The following is a 15988-nucleotide window of genomic DNA, read 5'->3' as shown; positions in this document are numbered from 1 at the left end:
GCACACTGTGTACACTGTATGTTAGGCAACTTGACAATAAATTATATTTTAAAAAAAGAAAGAATTGATGGAGAAAGTGACGATTGATTTAAATTCTGCTATACTCATCTTAAATACATGTCTGGAAAAGGCATTACTTAAGAAATTACATAAGTTTTAAGGAATGTCGTGACACATTCAAAACACTAGAATTTGATAGAAGTATCAGGAATTATAATTTACAGATAAAGAGCTGAATCATACATTGCAATAACTGGGAAACATCCAGAAACTGTGAATTAAAAAAAAAAAAAGGAAAGGAAAGGAAAGAAAAAAAAATTACACTGAAGTTTCATTATTTGTTTAATTTGTTTATATTTACTAAATCATAGAACTATTATCTAACATTAGTGAAATGGTGTTTTGAAGTCGACAGAGATTGAGTAAAGTAAATAAAGAGGATGCTCTGGGGGTGCCTGAGTGTCTCAGTTGGTTGGGCATCCGACTTTGGCTCAGGTCATGATCTCACAGTTCATGGGTTTAAGCCCCATGTCGGCTTCTGTGCTGACAGCCCAGAACCTGGAGCCTGCTTAAGATTCTGTGTCTCCCTCTCTTTATGCCCCTCCCCCACTCTCACTCTGTCTCTCTGTCTCTCAAAACTAAATAAACATTAAAAATTTTTAAAAAGAATGCTATGACATTTTATTAATAAAGAAAAAATTATATTTTACAGTTATTGAATTTTAAAATATAGAGGCTATGTGAAAATGTAGAATCTGAAAAGCTGCCTTGAAGTTTTAATTTCACTTTTCTCACAAGTTAGACTTGCATGTTGTAAAATAATGTATCATTATGTAGCAATATTTAATACCAGTAAAATACATTAACAGTCATGAAAAAGAGGGTCACAATTGTGACTGTCAGAAATGAATGATATATTTTCAATAATTGTAACATAGAGTCACACAAAATTGTAATTAATTAAGTTTTTAATGTCAGTTTTTAACAAGTATATCAATATATAAAAATTCTGTTTACTGGAATCTCAAGAAAGTATCATTTGCCTTGAGACACTGGCCATCTTTCTAAGACTCTCTTCAAAGCCCCATTCACTTCCTTGTTCCTCAGACTATAGATTAGTGGGTTCAAAGCAGGATTGATGACAGCATAGAAAAGGGAAATCAATTTATCACCCTCAGCTGAATATAGAGATTTAGGTCTCATGTACATGAATATACCTGTTCCATAATAAACAGTAACCACAGTGAGATGGGAGCTGCAGGTAGAGAAAGCCTTTTTCCTTCCCTCTGTTGAGTGCATCCTCATCACAGCAACCAGTATGCGTAGGTAAGAGAGAGTAATAAGGAAGAAGGGGAGCAAGAGGGTACCAGATGCACCTATAACCATCATCGTCTCCTGCAGAGATGTATCAGCACAGAACATATGAAGAAGAACAGGTACTTCACAAAAAATATGGTCAACAATATAAGGGCCACATAAGGGAAGTATGGTGAAGTAGAGGGGCACCACTGAAGCAAAGAAACTGATGGTCCATGCTCCCAGAATGAGCTGCACACACATAGACCAGTTCATAATAAGCAGGTATCGCAGAGGGTCACAAATGGCCATGTAACGGTCCAGAGCCATGATTGCCAAAATAATGCATTCAGCTGCTCCCATCAACAGGGAGATATAGGTCTGGGCAAGACAGAATTCATAAGAGATAACTTTCTTAGAGGCAAGGAGGTTGAAGAGCATCTTGGGGACCACAGTTGTGGTGTAAAATATGTTCAGGAAGGCCAAGTGGCAGAGGAAAAAATACATGGGTGTCTGGAGACAGGAATCAATTGCCACTAAGATGATAAGAGCTATGTTTCCAAAGAGATTGACCAGGTAGACCACAGAGAAGAGGAAGAAGAGGGGAATCTCAGCTTGAGGGTGATTTGAAAACCCAACAAGAACCAACTCGGTGATGGTGCTGAAATTTTTCTGAGCCATGTTGAGTGATGATGTGAGCAGAAGAAATATCCTTTGAGAACAAACAATTATGGTGAAAAAACAAAGACACACCGATACTTTAACATTATCAATATACTATTGCAGGGTGTATATTTAATAACTTAAGGAGTAAATTATCCTGCTTTTGAAAACTTCCTTACATTCATGAATTGATAAAGTAAGTTTGAAAAATTATTTCATATGTTAGAATAAAACATGTTTCCATTCTAACTCCAAAAAAATAATTACACAAAAACATAAACATGTGCACACAGATACAAACACACACATACAAATTATGGATAAGTTTTTGGTTGCTCCTGTACAGACATGGCTTACATGTACAGACCAAGTTTTTAAGAAGTGCTGATTTTTTATCTTAACATTGACTATTTGGAATATGGAAGCTTATAACTGGACCTTTCATAATTTTCTGAGATGGTTGTCAAAATGTGAAACAACCATTTTAAGATATCTTACATGACGTCAGAGGACTTTAGTGAGTTTGTTAAACTCATTAATGTAGCAAAGATGGATATTGTTCATGTTTCCAATGCAGAGATGAGAGGCTCACTTGGCTGTACACAACTTTTCATTACAAGAATATGTTACATAGGCTTCAAGGTTTAGAGAAAAATAAAGGCACATATTAGTATAGACTTACTCGTAATTCAAACTTCAACACAATTAAACAAAATTATATGCCTTTGGCATGAGAAATAAATGAATTATCCAACTTATTTTAATTTTCACCAGTTACACTGTTAAAGAACCATCTCTGGCAGAAAGAAAATCTTTTGCCTTGAAGTAATGCACTACCCAGTCTCTTTTAAATCATATATAAAAATATTTTTTTAAATATACCCATTGTATTCACCTCTCAATATGTATAAATTTAAACCATTTTGTAATTCCAAAACACACTCTATATCCACTGTATACCTCTTTGGCTCTTCCAAATGGCATGACGTTATTTATGGAAAAGTTATAACATGATAAATAATAACAACAGAAAAACTGAAGTACTTTGAAACTATTTTATCCACAATAAAATGAGAATCATGCTCATGATATAATAGTAAATATACAGTTATTGTAAATTTGTTTTCTTACACTTATAAAATTCCTTATTTGGATTAACTTAATTTTCACAAATAATAATATGATGTGGTTTTTATTTTTATTTCTATTCTGCAATGGAAAACTGTGCTACAAAGATTGTAGTATTTGAAAATTATCTGCAATTCCTTATTGTTGATACTAGGGCTCAAAGCAAGAGAGGATGGCTCTGATTTATACTCTTTAATCTAGAGCTGTCTTGATTATCAGAAATTCAATTTAACATTGAAAACCACAGCACAATAATTATGTAATCACTGTTTTCCTTTGTGCCATAATTCAGTCACAAATACAGGTAGTAACATTTCTAGAAATGGCAATATCATATAATTTTAATCCAGGAACATGTGCAAGAGTCTCTTCTCAGGAAAAACTTATAAATAATACTAATACTATAACTTAAATAAATCTCACCCTTATGAAAAATAGAAAATTTAAAATGACTTGTCTAGTTACCATTTGGACATTGTAGTTTTTCTTGGCTGTTGATAAAAGGCAGGGATGGTGACAACTTGAGTCTTCAGAGAGAAGGGACAATAAACAAATGAAAATCTATTTCTTATTAAGATTCACTCATAGTTATTATTAATAAATGTCTTGACTCAGCCGCTGCTGAGTCAGTCTGCCTCACGATAGGCTCGCTAAGGAAAACAGGCTGGCTACTATTTTTACTAACCAGTTTTTCTAGAAATAGCTGAGAGTCCCGAAGCCAACTCTCTGCTGCCTTACAAGTACCGAATATTTTACTTCTCTTCATAAAGAGTAGCTCAAAATATGCAATCAATTTAGTAATTCCCGATGATGGTTTTATCTGCGGTAATATGTATAGTACCTGTTAGAATTTACTTAATGAAAAACCGACGAGAACATCGTTTGTAATTATTAGCATTTAAGTACTCAGAATTCTTAACTAATGACCACGAGACCGACGGCTGGCCACGTACTCCAATCTCATTGCCAATGTTTTGAAAAAGTGTGTATCTCCGTGCAGTGTGTATATTGAGCTGCTGGAACTTAATGGCAATAAATGATTTAAATATAAAAAAAAATTGATTTTTCCTGTCTCTGCAGAAATTTCATTGATGAAAGGAGTGTGCCCTCGGTCTCACTGGAGTTGGTGATACCCGGGATCTATCTCCCTGACTCATATTTGAACTACCCATGTTGACTGTTTCCTCATCTTCCGCAGAATAGAGGACTGAAATAAGATGATATGTATATAAGTATGCATATTTTGTATCTGTTTCATACATAGTTAAGTACAGGTAATACATCTCTGTATTTTCAGACGTTAAAAACAATCAGGTCCCCATCCCTCGGGTCCTTGTTAGCTTTTATGCAGCCATGCTGAATAAAGGGGATGGAGAGGAAAGGGGAAATGAAACACAATTAGGTGCTTCCAAAATGAGTAAAAGCTAATTTTATAATCACAATAAGAGTGTATATGTGACTTTTGAATTCCATTCTTTTGTCTTTAGCGTATTGACCTCAGACACATAAAAGAAAGGTAAATATTTTACAGGCTTTGTTCATGAAACTGACTATTCATCTATGACTTTATAAATTTGAGTTTTGCATTTTGCATCCTGACTAAATAATGGGCCTCACAGGTGTTTACAAGAAAAGTGATAGACATAGTCCTGGAAAAATTTTAGAAAACTCAACTGCAAAAAAAAAAAAAAAAAAAAAAGCTGTTGGTATCTAGTATACATGGTTGAAAATTACATAAACCTTCCCCATTTTTTTGTTTATTTTTTTGAGAGACAGAGAGCATGAGCAGGGGAGGGGCAGAGAGAGAGAGAGGAGGACAGAGTATCCAAAGCAGACTCTGTGCTGACAGCAGACAGCCCAATGCAGGGCTTGAACTGAGGAACCTTGAGATCATGACCTTGAAATCATGACTTTGAAATCCAGAGTTGGGTGCTTAACTGACTGAACTACACAGGCACCCCAACCTTCCTATATTTGAAATACCTGAGTGAATAGAAACTACATCAAAGAAAAAAAATTCATATAGAGGACTTACAAAATGCAAGTCTCCTTGGTTATCATATGGAGAATTATGCCATCTTTTTATACATAATCATAGCATCTGTTTATCACAAGTTTATCAGTAGAGCTTGTAAATTATTTGATACGAGGAGATAAACATGAGATAGATGATCGAAACTCTACTTTTGTTAGCAGATTGGCTATATTGTGAAAGCCTAGACACTTGGAACACTGACTAAATGGGCTAATTCTTTCTGCTCCAAATTCAACTTGCTTATGTAAGTTTAAATGCTAGGATATAATCTATATTTTAAAAATCACCAGAGCCATCCAAAAAATAGTCTTTGTAGACAAACTGGAAATAAACTGAAAATCCAGTTAAAATGTCTATAATTAGAATGATTACAATAAATGCAACAGAATTTATTCCTACTGATGTAACACTTTAAATTATTTTATACATTTATGTGTTTTCTTCTCTCCCCTACATCTAAAGCTTATTTAAACATATCCATCTTTATAAACGTCGTTTAAGTCATTTTATATGTAATTTATTTTGAAACTAATTCAATATTTACTTAGTTTTGCCATCTTACACTCATTATTTGTACTCTTATTTTTGGTGATCTATTTTATTTTTATGCATTCAGTATATATGACTGTATAACAGATTATTCCAAACCTTAGCACAAAACACAAAACATACAAGTGCACACATTTCTGCAGATTAGGAAGCTGGAAGCAGTTTGCTTGAGTGCTATATTGGATCAAGGTTCCAATCAACAGGTCCTGAGGTTTCAATAAACAGGTTAGGCAGGTCAGTGTTCATCTGAAGGCTTGACTTGTGGTGGAGGATCTACTACAAAATTAATCTGAATGATTGATTACTGTACTTTGTTCCTTGCTGGTGTTGCTTATTGGTCTCAGTTCCTAGGCATGTGGGTATGTCAATAGGACTGGTCACAACATGGCAGCTGACTTTTCAAGTGAGTGGTCTAAATAAGAAGGAGACAGAGAGAGTACAAAATGAATTCCACATTCTTTTATAACTTTAAAAGATATATACCATGATATCTATCTCATTATATTGATAACATACACTAACTGGTACAATGAGGTAGGGGACTATACAGAATTTATTTTGTTGTATTTAATTTAATTTAATTTAGTTTAGTTTAACTTAATTTAATTATTTTATTTTATTAGTTTATTTTATTTTATGTTTATTTTTGAGAGACAGTAAGTGTGAGCAGGGTAAGAAAAGAAAGAGAAGGAGAAAGAATCTCAAGCAGGCTCTCCACTGTCAGCACAGAATTTGATGCAGGGCTTGAAGTCACAAACTGTGATTTCATGACCTGAGTCTAAATCAAGGATTAGACACTTAACTGCCTGAGCCACCCAGGCACCCCTATTCAGATTTTAAATACCAAGAAGTATTGGTTGATATCTGGGAAACTAGCTCCCACAGTGTAAAATGATTCCAACCCTCAAATTTAGTGAATCAGATCTCAGAGCTCTTAAAGAGAAATGGCTCTTATTCATTTTTTATATTTGAAGTTCTTTAAAATTTATTTTATCTCCAGGTTTATTGAGGTATGATTAAAAAATAAAAATTATAAAGTTTTAAGTTGTATAACATGATGTGTAATTTTTAGGTATGCAATGTGATAATTTAATACACAAATACATTGGGAACAGATTGTAGGATTCCACAATTTGTTCTCATTGCTATGTAAAGATCTGGTTTCTAATTAGCTTTCATCTGGAAGCTGATAGGTAAATTAACTAATAGTCTTTCAGAAGCCTGTGTGTGTGTGTGTGTGTGTGTGTGTGTGTGCACGCACCCACTTCTTATTCCAGCTCACTGCAGTAATAAAAGCAAGTCTTGGGGTGCCTGGGTGGCTCAGTCAGTTAAGCGTCTGACTTCAGCTCATGTCATGATCTCGAGGTTTCTGGGTTTGAGCCCTGCATCTGGCTCTGTGCTGACAGCTCAGAGCCTGGAACCTGCTTCAGATTCTGTGTCTCCCTCTCTCTCTGCCCTTACCCTGCTAGTGTTCTGTCCCTCTGTGTGTCTCAAAAAAGAATAAAAACATTAAAAACAAAAACAAACAAACAAGTCTCCAGCTTCTTCTTAGGTGAAATTTGTTCACACGTCTAGCATCTCAACTTTTCTGGCTGAAAACCAGGAGACTGGCTTCTTTATCATATATCTCTGGACATTAATGGGAATCATAATTAATGAGTCTCCAGAATCACAGAGAATGATGATTATACTTCAAATGGGTACACAAGAATGCCAGTGGATATTCCCCCTAAATCAGCACAGAGCAAGTAGGCAAAAACACAGCATTTAATTTCACCTTGGAAGGGGATAGGCTTTATATTAATATTCAGATTTTCCCAGATGCTGCCCAAAGGTCAATATTCCAATTATCTCAATCTGGGAGCTAAAGGGACAGGCAATTTATAATCCTGCAGGATTCTGATTAGGCATGCAGATAATTTCTCTCCCTTTGTGGCATTTATGGGATTTGGTGCAGTCCAACATCCGGGAACCACTAAGAACAAAGATAGCATTTAGGACAAGTACATAGGTTTCAAAGCCATGCATAATCTCTTACTGGAGTGTTTGTTGAGATTAATTTCCTATACAAGTTATGCATGTCAAATTTAGAAAATGTGGCTGCTTTATCTAATGTTTAGAAGCCAGTACAAAGACAAATGAAAATGAAGAAACAGAAATATAATCCTAAGAGAAGATTAAGATACATCTCCAGAAACTCACACTGATTAAGTTGAGATAAGTAATATGCCCAACACATAACTTAAACAACAGTCATGGATCTGGCAACCAAGATAAGGACAGAAATACATTACCAAAGGGAATACTTCAAAAGGAAGATAGAAAATAGTTTTAAAAATACCCAACAAGGATCACCTAACTGGAAAGGAATAACTGAACTCAAAAATTCAATAAAGGGGTTCAATGAAAGACTAGATAAAATATAAGAAAGAATCAGTGAACTGAAGGATAAGTTACTAGAAATCACTCAGAGGAACAAAAAAGAAAAAGAAAAAAGAACAGTAAAGAGTTTGAAGACAGCATAAAGGACTTACCAGATACTGGAAAATTGACCCATATCATTTATTATGGGAGTCACAGGGGGAAAGAGAGACAGAAGATAACACAAAGCTTAATTAAAGAAATAATGGTCACAAACTTTCAAATTTGTGAAGGAAATACATATCCATATCCAGGAAGTTCCAGAGAAATGACATAAGAATAAAGACAGACCTAAACCAAGAGAAATCAAAATGTCAAGAATTAAAGAAAAGATAATTTGAAAGAGAAAATCAAATTGTTACATACAGGGGAACCCCCCACCCATAAGACTGAGCAAATAAATAAATAAATAAATAAATAAATAAATAAATCAGAAACCTTGCAGTCTAGAAGGACGTTTGATGATATATTCAAAATGATGAAAGAAAAAAAATACTGCCAATTCTCTAGAGTATTATACCCAGAAAACCACAATCAAGTTAACACATTAATCACCTCACAAAGATTGATTGATTGATCTATTTATTAGTAGTGGAAAACTCTAAGATTTATATTATTTTCAGCTTTCAATTATATAACATTAATTTAATGACCATGGTTGTATATTAGATTCTCAGAATTTATTCATCTTACAAATAGCTTTTCCTCAGAAGTTCTCCACTTCTCTCCCCAGTCTCTGGCAACTGCTATTCTATTTTTTTATTTCTATCATTTTAACTCTTAGATTTCACAAAAAAGTAATATCATACAGTATTTTTCTTTCCTTTCTCACTTATTTCCCTTAACATAATGTCTCCCAGGTTTATCCATGTTGTAACAAGTGAAAGGATTCTGTCATTTTTCATATCTAAATAATATTTATATGTAAATATCATATATTAGTATTTAAATATATGAGTATTATGAATGCATAAAATATATATGAGTATTAATATATATATGGCTGTTATTTAGCCATACATATGCACATGCACGCATGCACACATGCACACACACACACTCACACATACTTATGTACATCTGACATCTATATAACAATTGATAGTCATTTAGGTTATTTTCAAAGCTCGGTATTCTGAATGATTCTGCAACGAATATATTGCTATAAATATCTCTTTGAGATAGTAATTTCATTTCCTTTGGATATATATTCAGAAGTGGAATTTATGGATCATATGGTAGTTATATTTTTAATGCTATGAGAAAGCTCCATAAAGTTTTCCATATTGACTACACAAATTTATATTATTCTCCACATCAACACTTTTTATGTCTTCTCCATTTGATTAAAGCTATTCTAAAAGATCTTATAGTGGTCTCATTGTCACTTTGATTTGCATTTCCTTTATGACTAATGATGTTGCACAACTTTCTATTCTAGTCCACTAGAATTTCTTCCTGCAAATATATCTATTCAGATCTTGGCTTATTTTATAATTGTGTTGTTATTTGCTAATGAGTTTTCTGTTTCTTATATATTTAAGCTATTAACCTCTTAACAAATATTGTCTCCATTCTGTAGGTTACTATTCATCTATAGATTATTTCTTTTGCCAGGCAGAAACAGTATATTTTGTTGTGGTCACATTTATTTTGTTGTGCTTTTGTTGCCTGTGCTTTTGGCATTATATTCATAATGTAATTGGGCAAGACCAATGTTATCGACCTTTTCTCCTGTGTGTCCTTCTAGGTGTTTACAGATTAAAATCTACATTTAAATCTTTAATCAAAGACATTAAAATCCTTGAGGACTTGAATCTCTCCCTTCCATATCTTGAGCACATGATTTACTGGTTGATTGATTGATCTATTTATTGGTCTTCACCTGAAGACTCACTCAATTTGCTCAGCTGCAAAGTGACAGTGAGAGCGCTGCCTTCCACCTGGTTGCCAAGTAGACTTAGTGATGCACTGTGGATGCACTTTTTACAGCTGAAGTTGGAGCTTGCACTTTGGCTATTGGAATTTTTCCTTATGGATAGTGTGAGTTTGAAGAACAGACTTCTGGACCACAATATAGCTTACTACTACCTGCTGTCCATCAACCATTGACTAACCTAAGGAGAATTTACTAGGTATGGGAGGAAGATGAAGGTGGAATAAGAGGATCCTAGGCTATTATTGATCCACAAACACAACTAGATAACTATCAAATCATTCTAAATACCCCATAAATCAACCTGAACACTGACAGAACAACCTCCACAACTAAAGGGAAACAAGAGGCCACATCTAAGGAGCAAGAGACATAACAGGCTTTCTTAACAGAGAAGAAGTCAGAGACCTAGACAAAATACCAAGATGCAAAAATTTATCCCAAACAAAAGAACAAGGTAAGGCAACAACCAGCTATTTGAGCAACACAGATATAAGTAACATACCTGATGGAAAATTTAAAGCAAAAATTAAATCAAAAGGTTATTCACTGAGCTTGAGAAAAGAATAGAAGACATTAGTAAGACCCTTATCACATAGATAAAAGAGTTGAAAAAACAGAGGAAAAAATGCAATAAACGATATTAGAAATACCACTGATGAAATGAATAGTAGGCTGGAAGAAGCAGAAGAATTCATTGTTGACATAAAGGGAAAAATAATGAAAAATAACGAAGTTGAACAAAAAAGAGAAAAAAATACAACATGAGAATACACTTGAGGAACTCAGTGACTCTATAAAATGTGATAATATTCATATTATAGGAGTCCCATATGAAGAAGAGAGAAAAATGGACAGAAAATTTATGTTAGGAAATAATAGTTGAAGGCTTCCTTAATCTGAGGAAGGAAACAAATATCCATATCCAGGAGGCACAGGTAATGCCCATCAAAAACAAAACAACAACAGCAACAACAACAAAACAAGCCAACACCAAGACATATTGTAATTAATTTTTCAAAATATAGGGATAAAGAAAAAAATTGTAAATAAGGAAGACAAAAGGAGTCCTTAACTTGCAAGGAAAAAACCAGAAGGCTAACTGGAAATTTCTCAACAGACACTTGGCAAGACATAAGGGAGTGGCATGATATATTCAATGTATTGAATGGGAAAAGTCTGCAGCCAAGAATGAACTATCCAGCAAGGCTATCGTTCAGAAAATGAGAAATAGTTTCCCAGACAAACCAAAACCAAAGGAGTTTGTGATCACTAAACCAGCCCTGCAGAAAAGATTAATGGAAACTTTTTGAGTGGTAAGTAGAGAAGAAAAATGACAAATATATGAAAGGATCAGAAAAATCTCCAGAAAGAATGACAAAACAAGTAATAAAATGTCCCTAGATATCAGTAATTAATTTTAATGTAAACGGACTAAATGCTCCAATCAAAAGATATAGGTTGCCAGAATGGATTAAAAACACACGCAAACACACACACACACACACACACACACACACACCAAAAAAAACCCATCTATTTGCTCCCTACAAGAGCCTCATTTTGGACCGAAAGGCATCTGCAGATTGAAACTGAGTGGATGGAGAAACATTAATTATAGTGTGATAAAATATGATCAAAATCATATTTTGACAATGAATGCCAAAAGAAAGCCACAGTAGTAATACTAGTATCAGAAAACTAGACTTTAAGACAAAGACTGCAACAAGAGGTAAAAAAGGCCACTATATTATAATAAATGGGAGAATCCAATATGAAGATATTTATTTATTTATTTATTTTATTTATTTATTTTTTTTTGAGGTTATTTATTTTTTTTAATATATGAAATTTACTGTCAAATTGGTTTCCATACAACACCCAGTGCTCATCCCAAAAGGTGCCCTCCTCAATACCCATCACCCACCCTGCCCTCCCTCCCACCCTGCCCTCCCTCCCACCCCCCATCAACCCTCAGTTTGTTCTCAGTTTTTAACAGTCTCTTATGCTTTGGCTCTCTCCCACTCTAGCCTCTTTTTTTTTTTTTTTCCTTCCCCTCCCCCATGGGTTTCTGTTATGTTTCTCAGGATCCACATAAGAGTGAAACCATATGGTATCTGTCTTTCTCTGTATGGCTTATTTCACTTAGCATCACACTCTCCAGTTCCATCCATGTTGCTACAAAAGGCCATATTTCATTTTTTCTCATTGCCACGTAGTATTCCATTGTGTATATAAACCACAATTTCTTTATCCATTCATCAGTTGATGGACATTTAGGCTCTTTCCATAATTTGGCTATTGTTGAGGGTGCCGCTATAAACATTGGGGTACAGGTGCCCCTATGCATCAGTACTCCTGTATCCCTTGGGTAAATTCCTAGCAGTGCTATTGCTGGGTCATAGGGTAGGTCTATTTTTAATTTTCTGAGGAACCTCCACACTGTTTTCCAGAGTGGCTGCACCAATTTGCATTCCCACCAACAGTGCAAGAGGGTTCCTGTTTCTCCACATCCTCTCCAGCATCTATAGTCTCCTGATTTCTTCATTTTGGCCACTCTGACTGGCGTGAGGTGATATCTGAGTGTGGTTTTGATTTGTATTTCCCTGATAAGGAGCGACGTTGAACATCTTTTCATGTGCCTGTTGGCCATCCGGATGTCTTCTTTAGAGAAGTGTCTATTCATGTTTTCTGCCCATTTCTTCACTGGGTTATTTGTTTTTCGGGTGTGGAGTTTGATGAGCTCTTTATAGGTTTTGGATACTAGCCCTTTGTCCGTTGTGTCATTTGCAAATATCTTTTCCCATTCCGTTGGTTGCCTTTTAGTTTTGTTGGTTGTTTCCTTTGCTGTGCAGAAGCTTTTTATCTTCATAAGGTCCCAGTAATTCACTTTTGCTTTTAATTCCCTTGCCTTTGGGGATGTGCCAAGTAAGAGATTGCTACGGCTGAGGTCAGAGAGGTCTTTTCCTGCTTTCTCCTCTAAGGTTTTGATGGTTTCCTGTCTCACATTCAGGTCCTTTATCCATTTTGAGTTTATTTTTGTGAATGGTGTGAGAAAGTGGTCTAGTTTCAACCTTCTGCATGTTGCTGTCCAGTTCTCCCAGCACCATTTGTTAAAGAGACTGTCTTTTTTCTATTGGATGTTCTTTCCTGCTTTGTCAAAGATGAGTTGGCCATACGTTTGTGGGTCTAGTTCTGGGGTTTCTATTCTATTCCATTGGTCTATGTGTCTCTTTTTATGCCAATATCATGCTGACTTGATGATGACAGCTTTGTAGTAGAGGCTAAAGTCTGGGATTGTGATGCCTCCTGCTTTGGTCTTCTTCTTCAAAATTACTTTGGCTATTCGGGGCCTTTTGTGGTTCCATATGAATTTTAGGATTGCTTGTTCTAGTTTCGAGAAGAATGCTGGTGCAATTTTGATTGGGATTGCATTGAATGTGTAGATAGCTTTGGGTAGTATTGACATTTTGACAATATTTATTCTTCCAATCCATGAGCAGGGAATGTCTTTCCATTTCTTTATATCTTCTTCAATTACCTGCATAAGCTTTCTATAGTTTTCAGCATACAGATCTTTTACATCTTTGGTTAGATTTATTCCTAGGTATTTTATGCTTCTTGGTGCAATTGTGAATGGGATCAGTTTCTTCATTTGTCTTTCTGTTGCTTCATTGTTAGTGTATAAGAATGCAACTGATTTCTGCACATTGATTTTGTATCCTGCAACTTTGCTGAATTCATGTATCAGTTCTAGCAGACTTTTGGTGGAGTCTATCGGATTTTCCATGTATAATATCATGTCATCTGCAAAAAGCGAAAGCTTGACTTCATCTTTGCCAATTTTGATGCCTTTGATTTCCTTTTGTTGTCTGATTGCTGATGCTAGAACTTCCAGCACTATGTTAAACAAGAGCGGTGACAGTGGGCATCCCTGTCGTGTTCCTGATCTCAGGGAAAAAGCTCTCAGTTTTTCCCCGTTGAGGATGATGTTCGCTGTGGGCTTTTCATAAATGGCCTTTATGATCTTTAAGTATGTTCCTTCTATCCCGACTTTCTCAAGGGTTTTTATTAAGAAAGGGTGCTGGATTTTGTCAAAGGCCTTTTCTGCATCGATTGACAGGATCATATGGTTCTTCTCTTTTTTTTTGTTAATGTGATGTATCACGTTGATCGATTTGCGAATGTTGAACCAGCCCTGCATCCCAGGAATGAATCCCACTTGATCATGGTGAATAATTCTTTTTATATGCTGTTGAATTCGATTTGCTAGTATCTTATTAAGAATTTTTGCATCCATATTCATCAGGGATATTGGCCTGTAGTTCTCTTTTTTTACTGGGTCTCTGTCTGGTTTAGGAATCAAAGTAATACTGGCTTCATAGAATGAGTCTGGAAGTTTTCCTTCCCTTTCTATTTCTTGGAATAGCTTGAGAAGGATAGGTATTATCTCTGCTTTAAACGTCTGGTAGAACTCCCCTGGCAAGCCATCTGGTCCTGGACTCTTATTTGTTGGGAGATTTTTGATAACCGATTCAATTTCTTCGCTGGTTATGGGTCTGTTCAAGCTTTCTATTTCCTCCTGATTGAGTTTTGGAAGAGTGTGGGTGTTTAGAAATTTGTCCATTTCTTCCAGGTTGTCCAATTTGCTGGCATATAATTTTTCATAGTATTCCCTGATAATTGTTTGTATCTCTGAGGGATTGGTTGTAATCATTCCATTTTCATTCATGATTTTATCTATTTGGGTCATCTCCCTTTTCTTTGTGAGAAGCCTGGCTAGAGGTTTGTCAATTTTGTTTATTTTTTCAAAAAACCAACTCTTGGTTTCGTTGATCTGCTCTACAGTTTTTTTAGATTCTATATTGTTTATTTCTGCTCTGATCTTTATTATTTCTCTTCTTCTGCTGGGTTTAGGCTGCCTTTGCTGTTCTGCTTCTATTTCCTTTAGGTGTGCTGTTAGATTTTGTATTTGGGATTTTTCTTGTTTCTTGAGATAGGCCTGGATTGCAATGTATTTTCCTCTCAGGACTGCCTTCGCTGCATCCCAAAGCGTTTGGATTGTTGTATTTTCATTTTCGTTTGTTTCCATGTATATTTTAATTTCTTCTCTAATTGCCTGGTTGACCCACTCATTCGTTAGTAGGGTGTTCTTTAACCTCCATGCTTTTGGAGGTTTTCCAGACTTTTTCCTGTGGTTGATTTCAAGCTTCATAGCATTGTGGTCTGAAAGTATGCATGGTATAATTTCAATTCTTGTAAACTTATGAAGGGCTGTTTTGTGACCCAGTATATGATCTATCTTGGAGAATGTTCCATGTGCACTCGAGAAGAAAGTATATTCTGTTGCTTTGGGATGCAGAGTTCTAAATATATCTGTCAAGTCCATCTGATCCAATGTATCATTCAGGGCCCTTGTTTCTTTATTGACTGTGTGTCTAGATGATCTATCCATTTCTGTAAGTGGGGTGTTAAAGTCCCCTGCAATGACCACATTCTTATCAATAAGGTTGCTTATGTTTATGAGTAATTGTTTTATATATCTGGGGGCTCGGGTATTTGGCGCATAGACATTTATAATAGTTAGCTCTTCCTGGTGGATAGACCCTGTGATTATTATATAATGCCCTTCTTCATCTCTTGTTACAGCCTTTAATTTAAAGTCTAGTTTGTCTGATATAAGTATGGCTACTCCAGCTTTCTTTTGGCTTCCAGGAGCATGATAAATAGTTCTCCATCCCCTCACTCTCAATCTAAAGGTGTCCTCAGGTCTAAAATGAGTCTCTTGTAGACAGCAAATAGATGGGTCTTGCTTTTTTATCCATTCTGATACCCTATGTCTTTTAGTTGGCGCATTTAATCCATTTACATTCAGTGTTATTATAGAAAGATATGGGTTTAGAGTCATTGTGATGTCTGTATGTTTTATGCTTGTAGTGATGTCTCTGGTACTTTGTCTC

At 35.3% G+C, this 15988-nt stretch overlaps 1 protein-coding gene across 1 annotated transcript; it reads right to left on the bottom strand.

The window, feature by feature from the left end:
- Positions 1-1035: 1035 nt before the first annotated feature.
- On the bottom strand, positions 1036-1977 carry LOC122242022 (olfactory receptor 2A12-like). Its single transcript, XM_042998987.1, has one exon. The coding sequence runs from the start codon at positions 1975-1977 to the stop codon at positions 1036-1038; it is 942 nt and encodes a 313-aa protein (XP_042854921.1).
- Positions 1978-15988: the final 14011 nt, after the last annotated feature.

Source organism: Panthera tigris, chromosome A1 (genome assembly GCF_018350195.1).
Source record: "Panthera tigris isolate Pti1 chromosome A1, P.tigris_Pti1_mat1.1, whole genome shotgun sequence".
NCBI classification, from domain to species: domain Eukaryota; kingdom Metazoa; phylum Chordata; class Mammalia; order Carnivora; family Felidae; genus Panthera; species Panthera tigris.
Note: the sequence above shows the minus strand (reverse complement) of the source record. Positions and strands in the feature narration are given on the sequence as shown.

Excerpts from the sequence above, each read along its gene's own strand:
- LOC122242022 (XM_042998987.1), bottom strand. The coding sequence starts at position 1,977 with ATGGCTCAGAAAAATTTCAGCACCATCACCGAGTTGGTTCTTGTTGGG.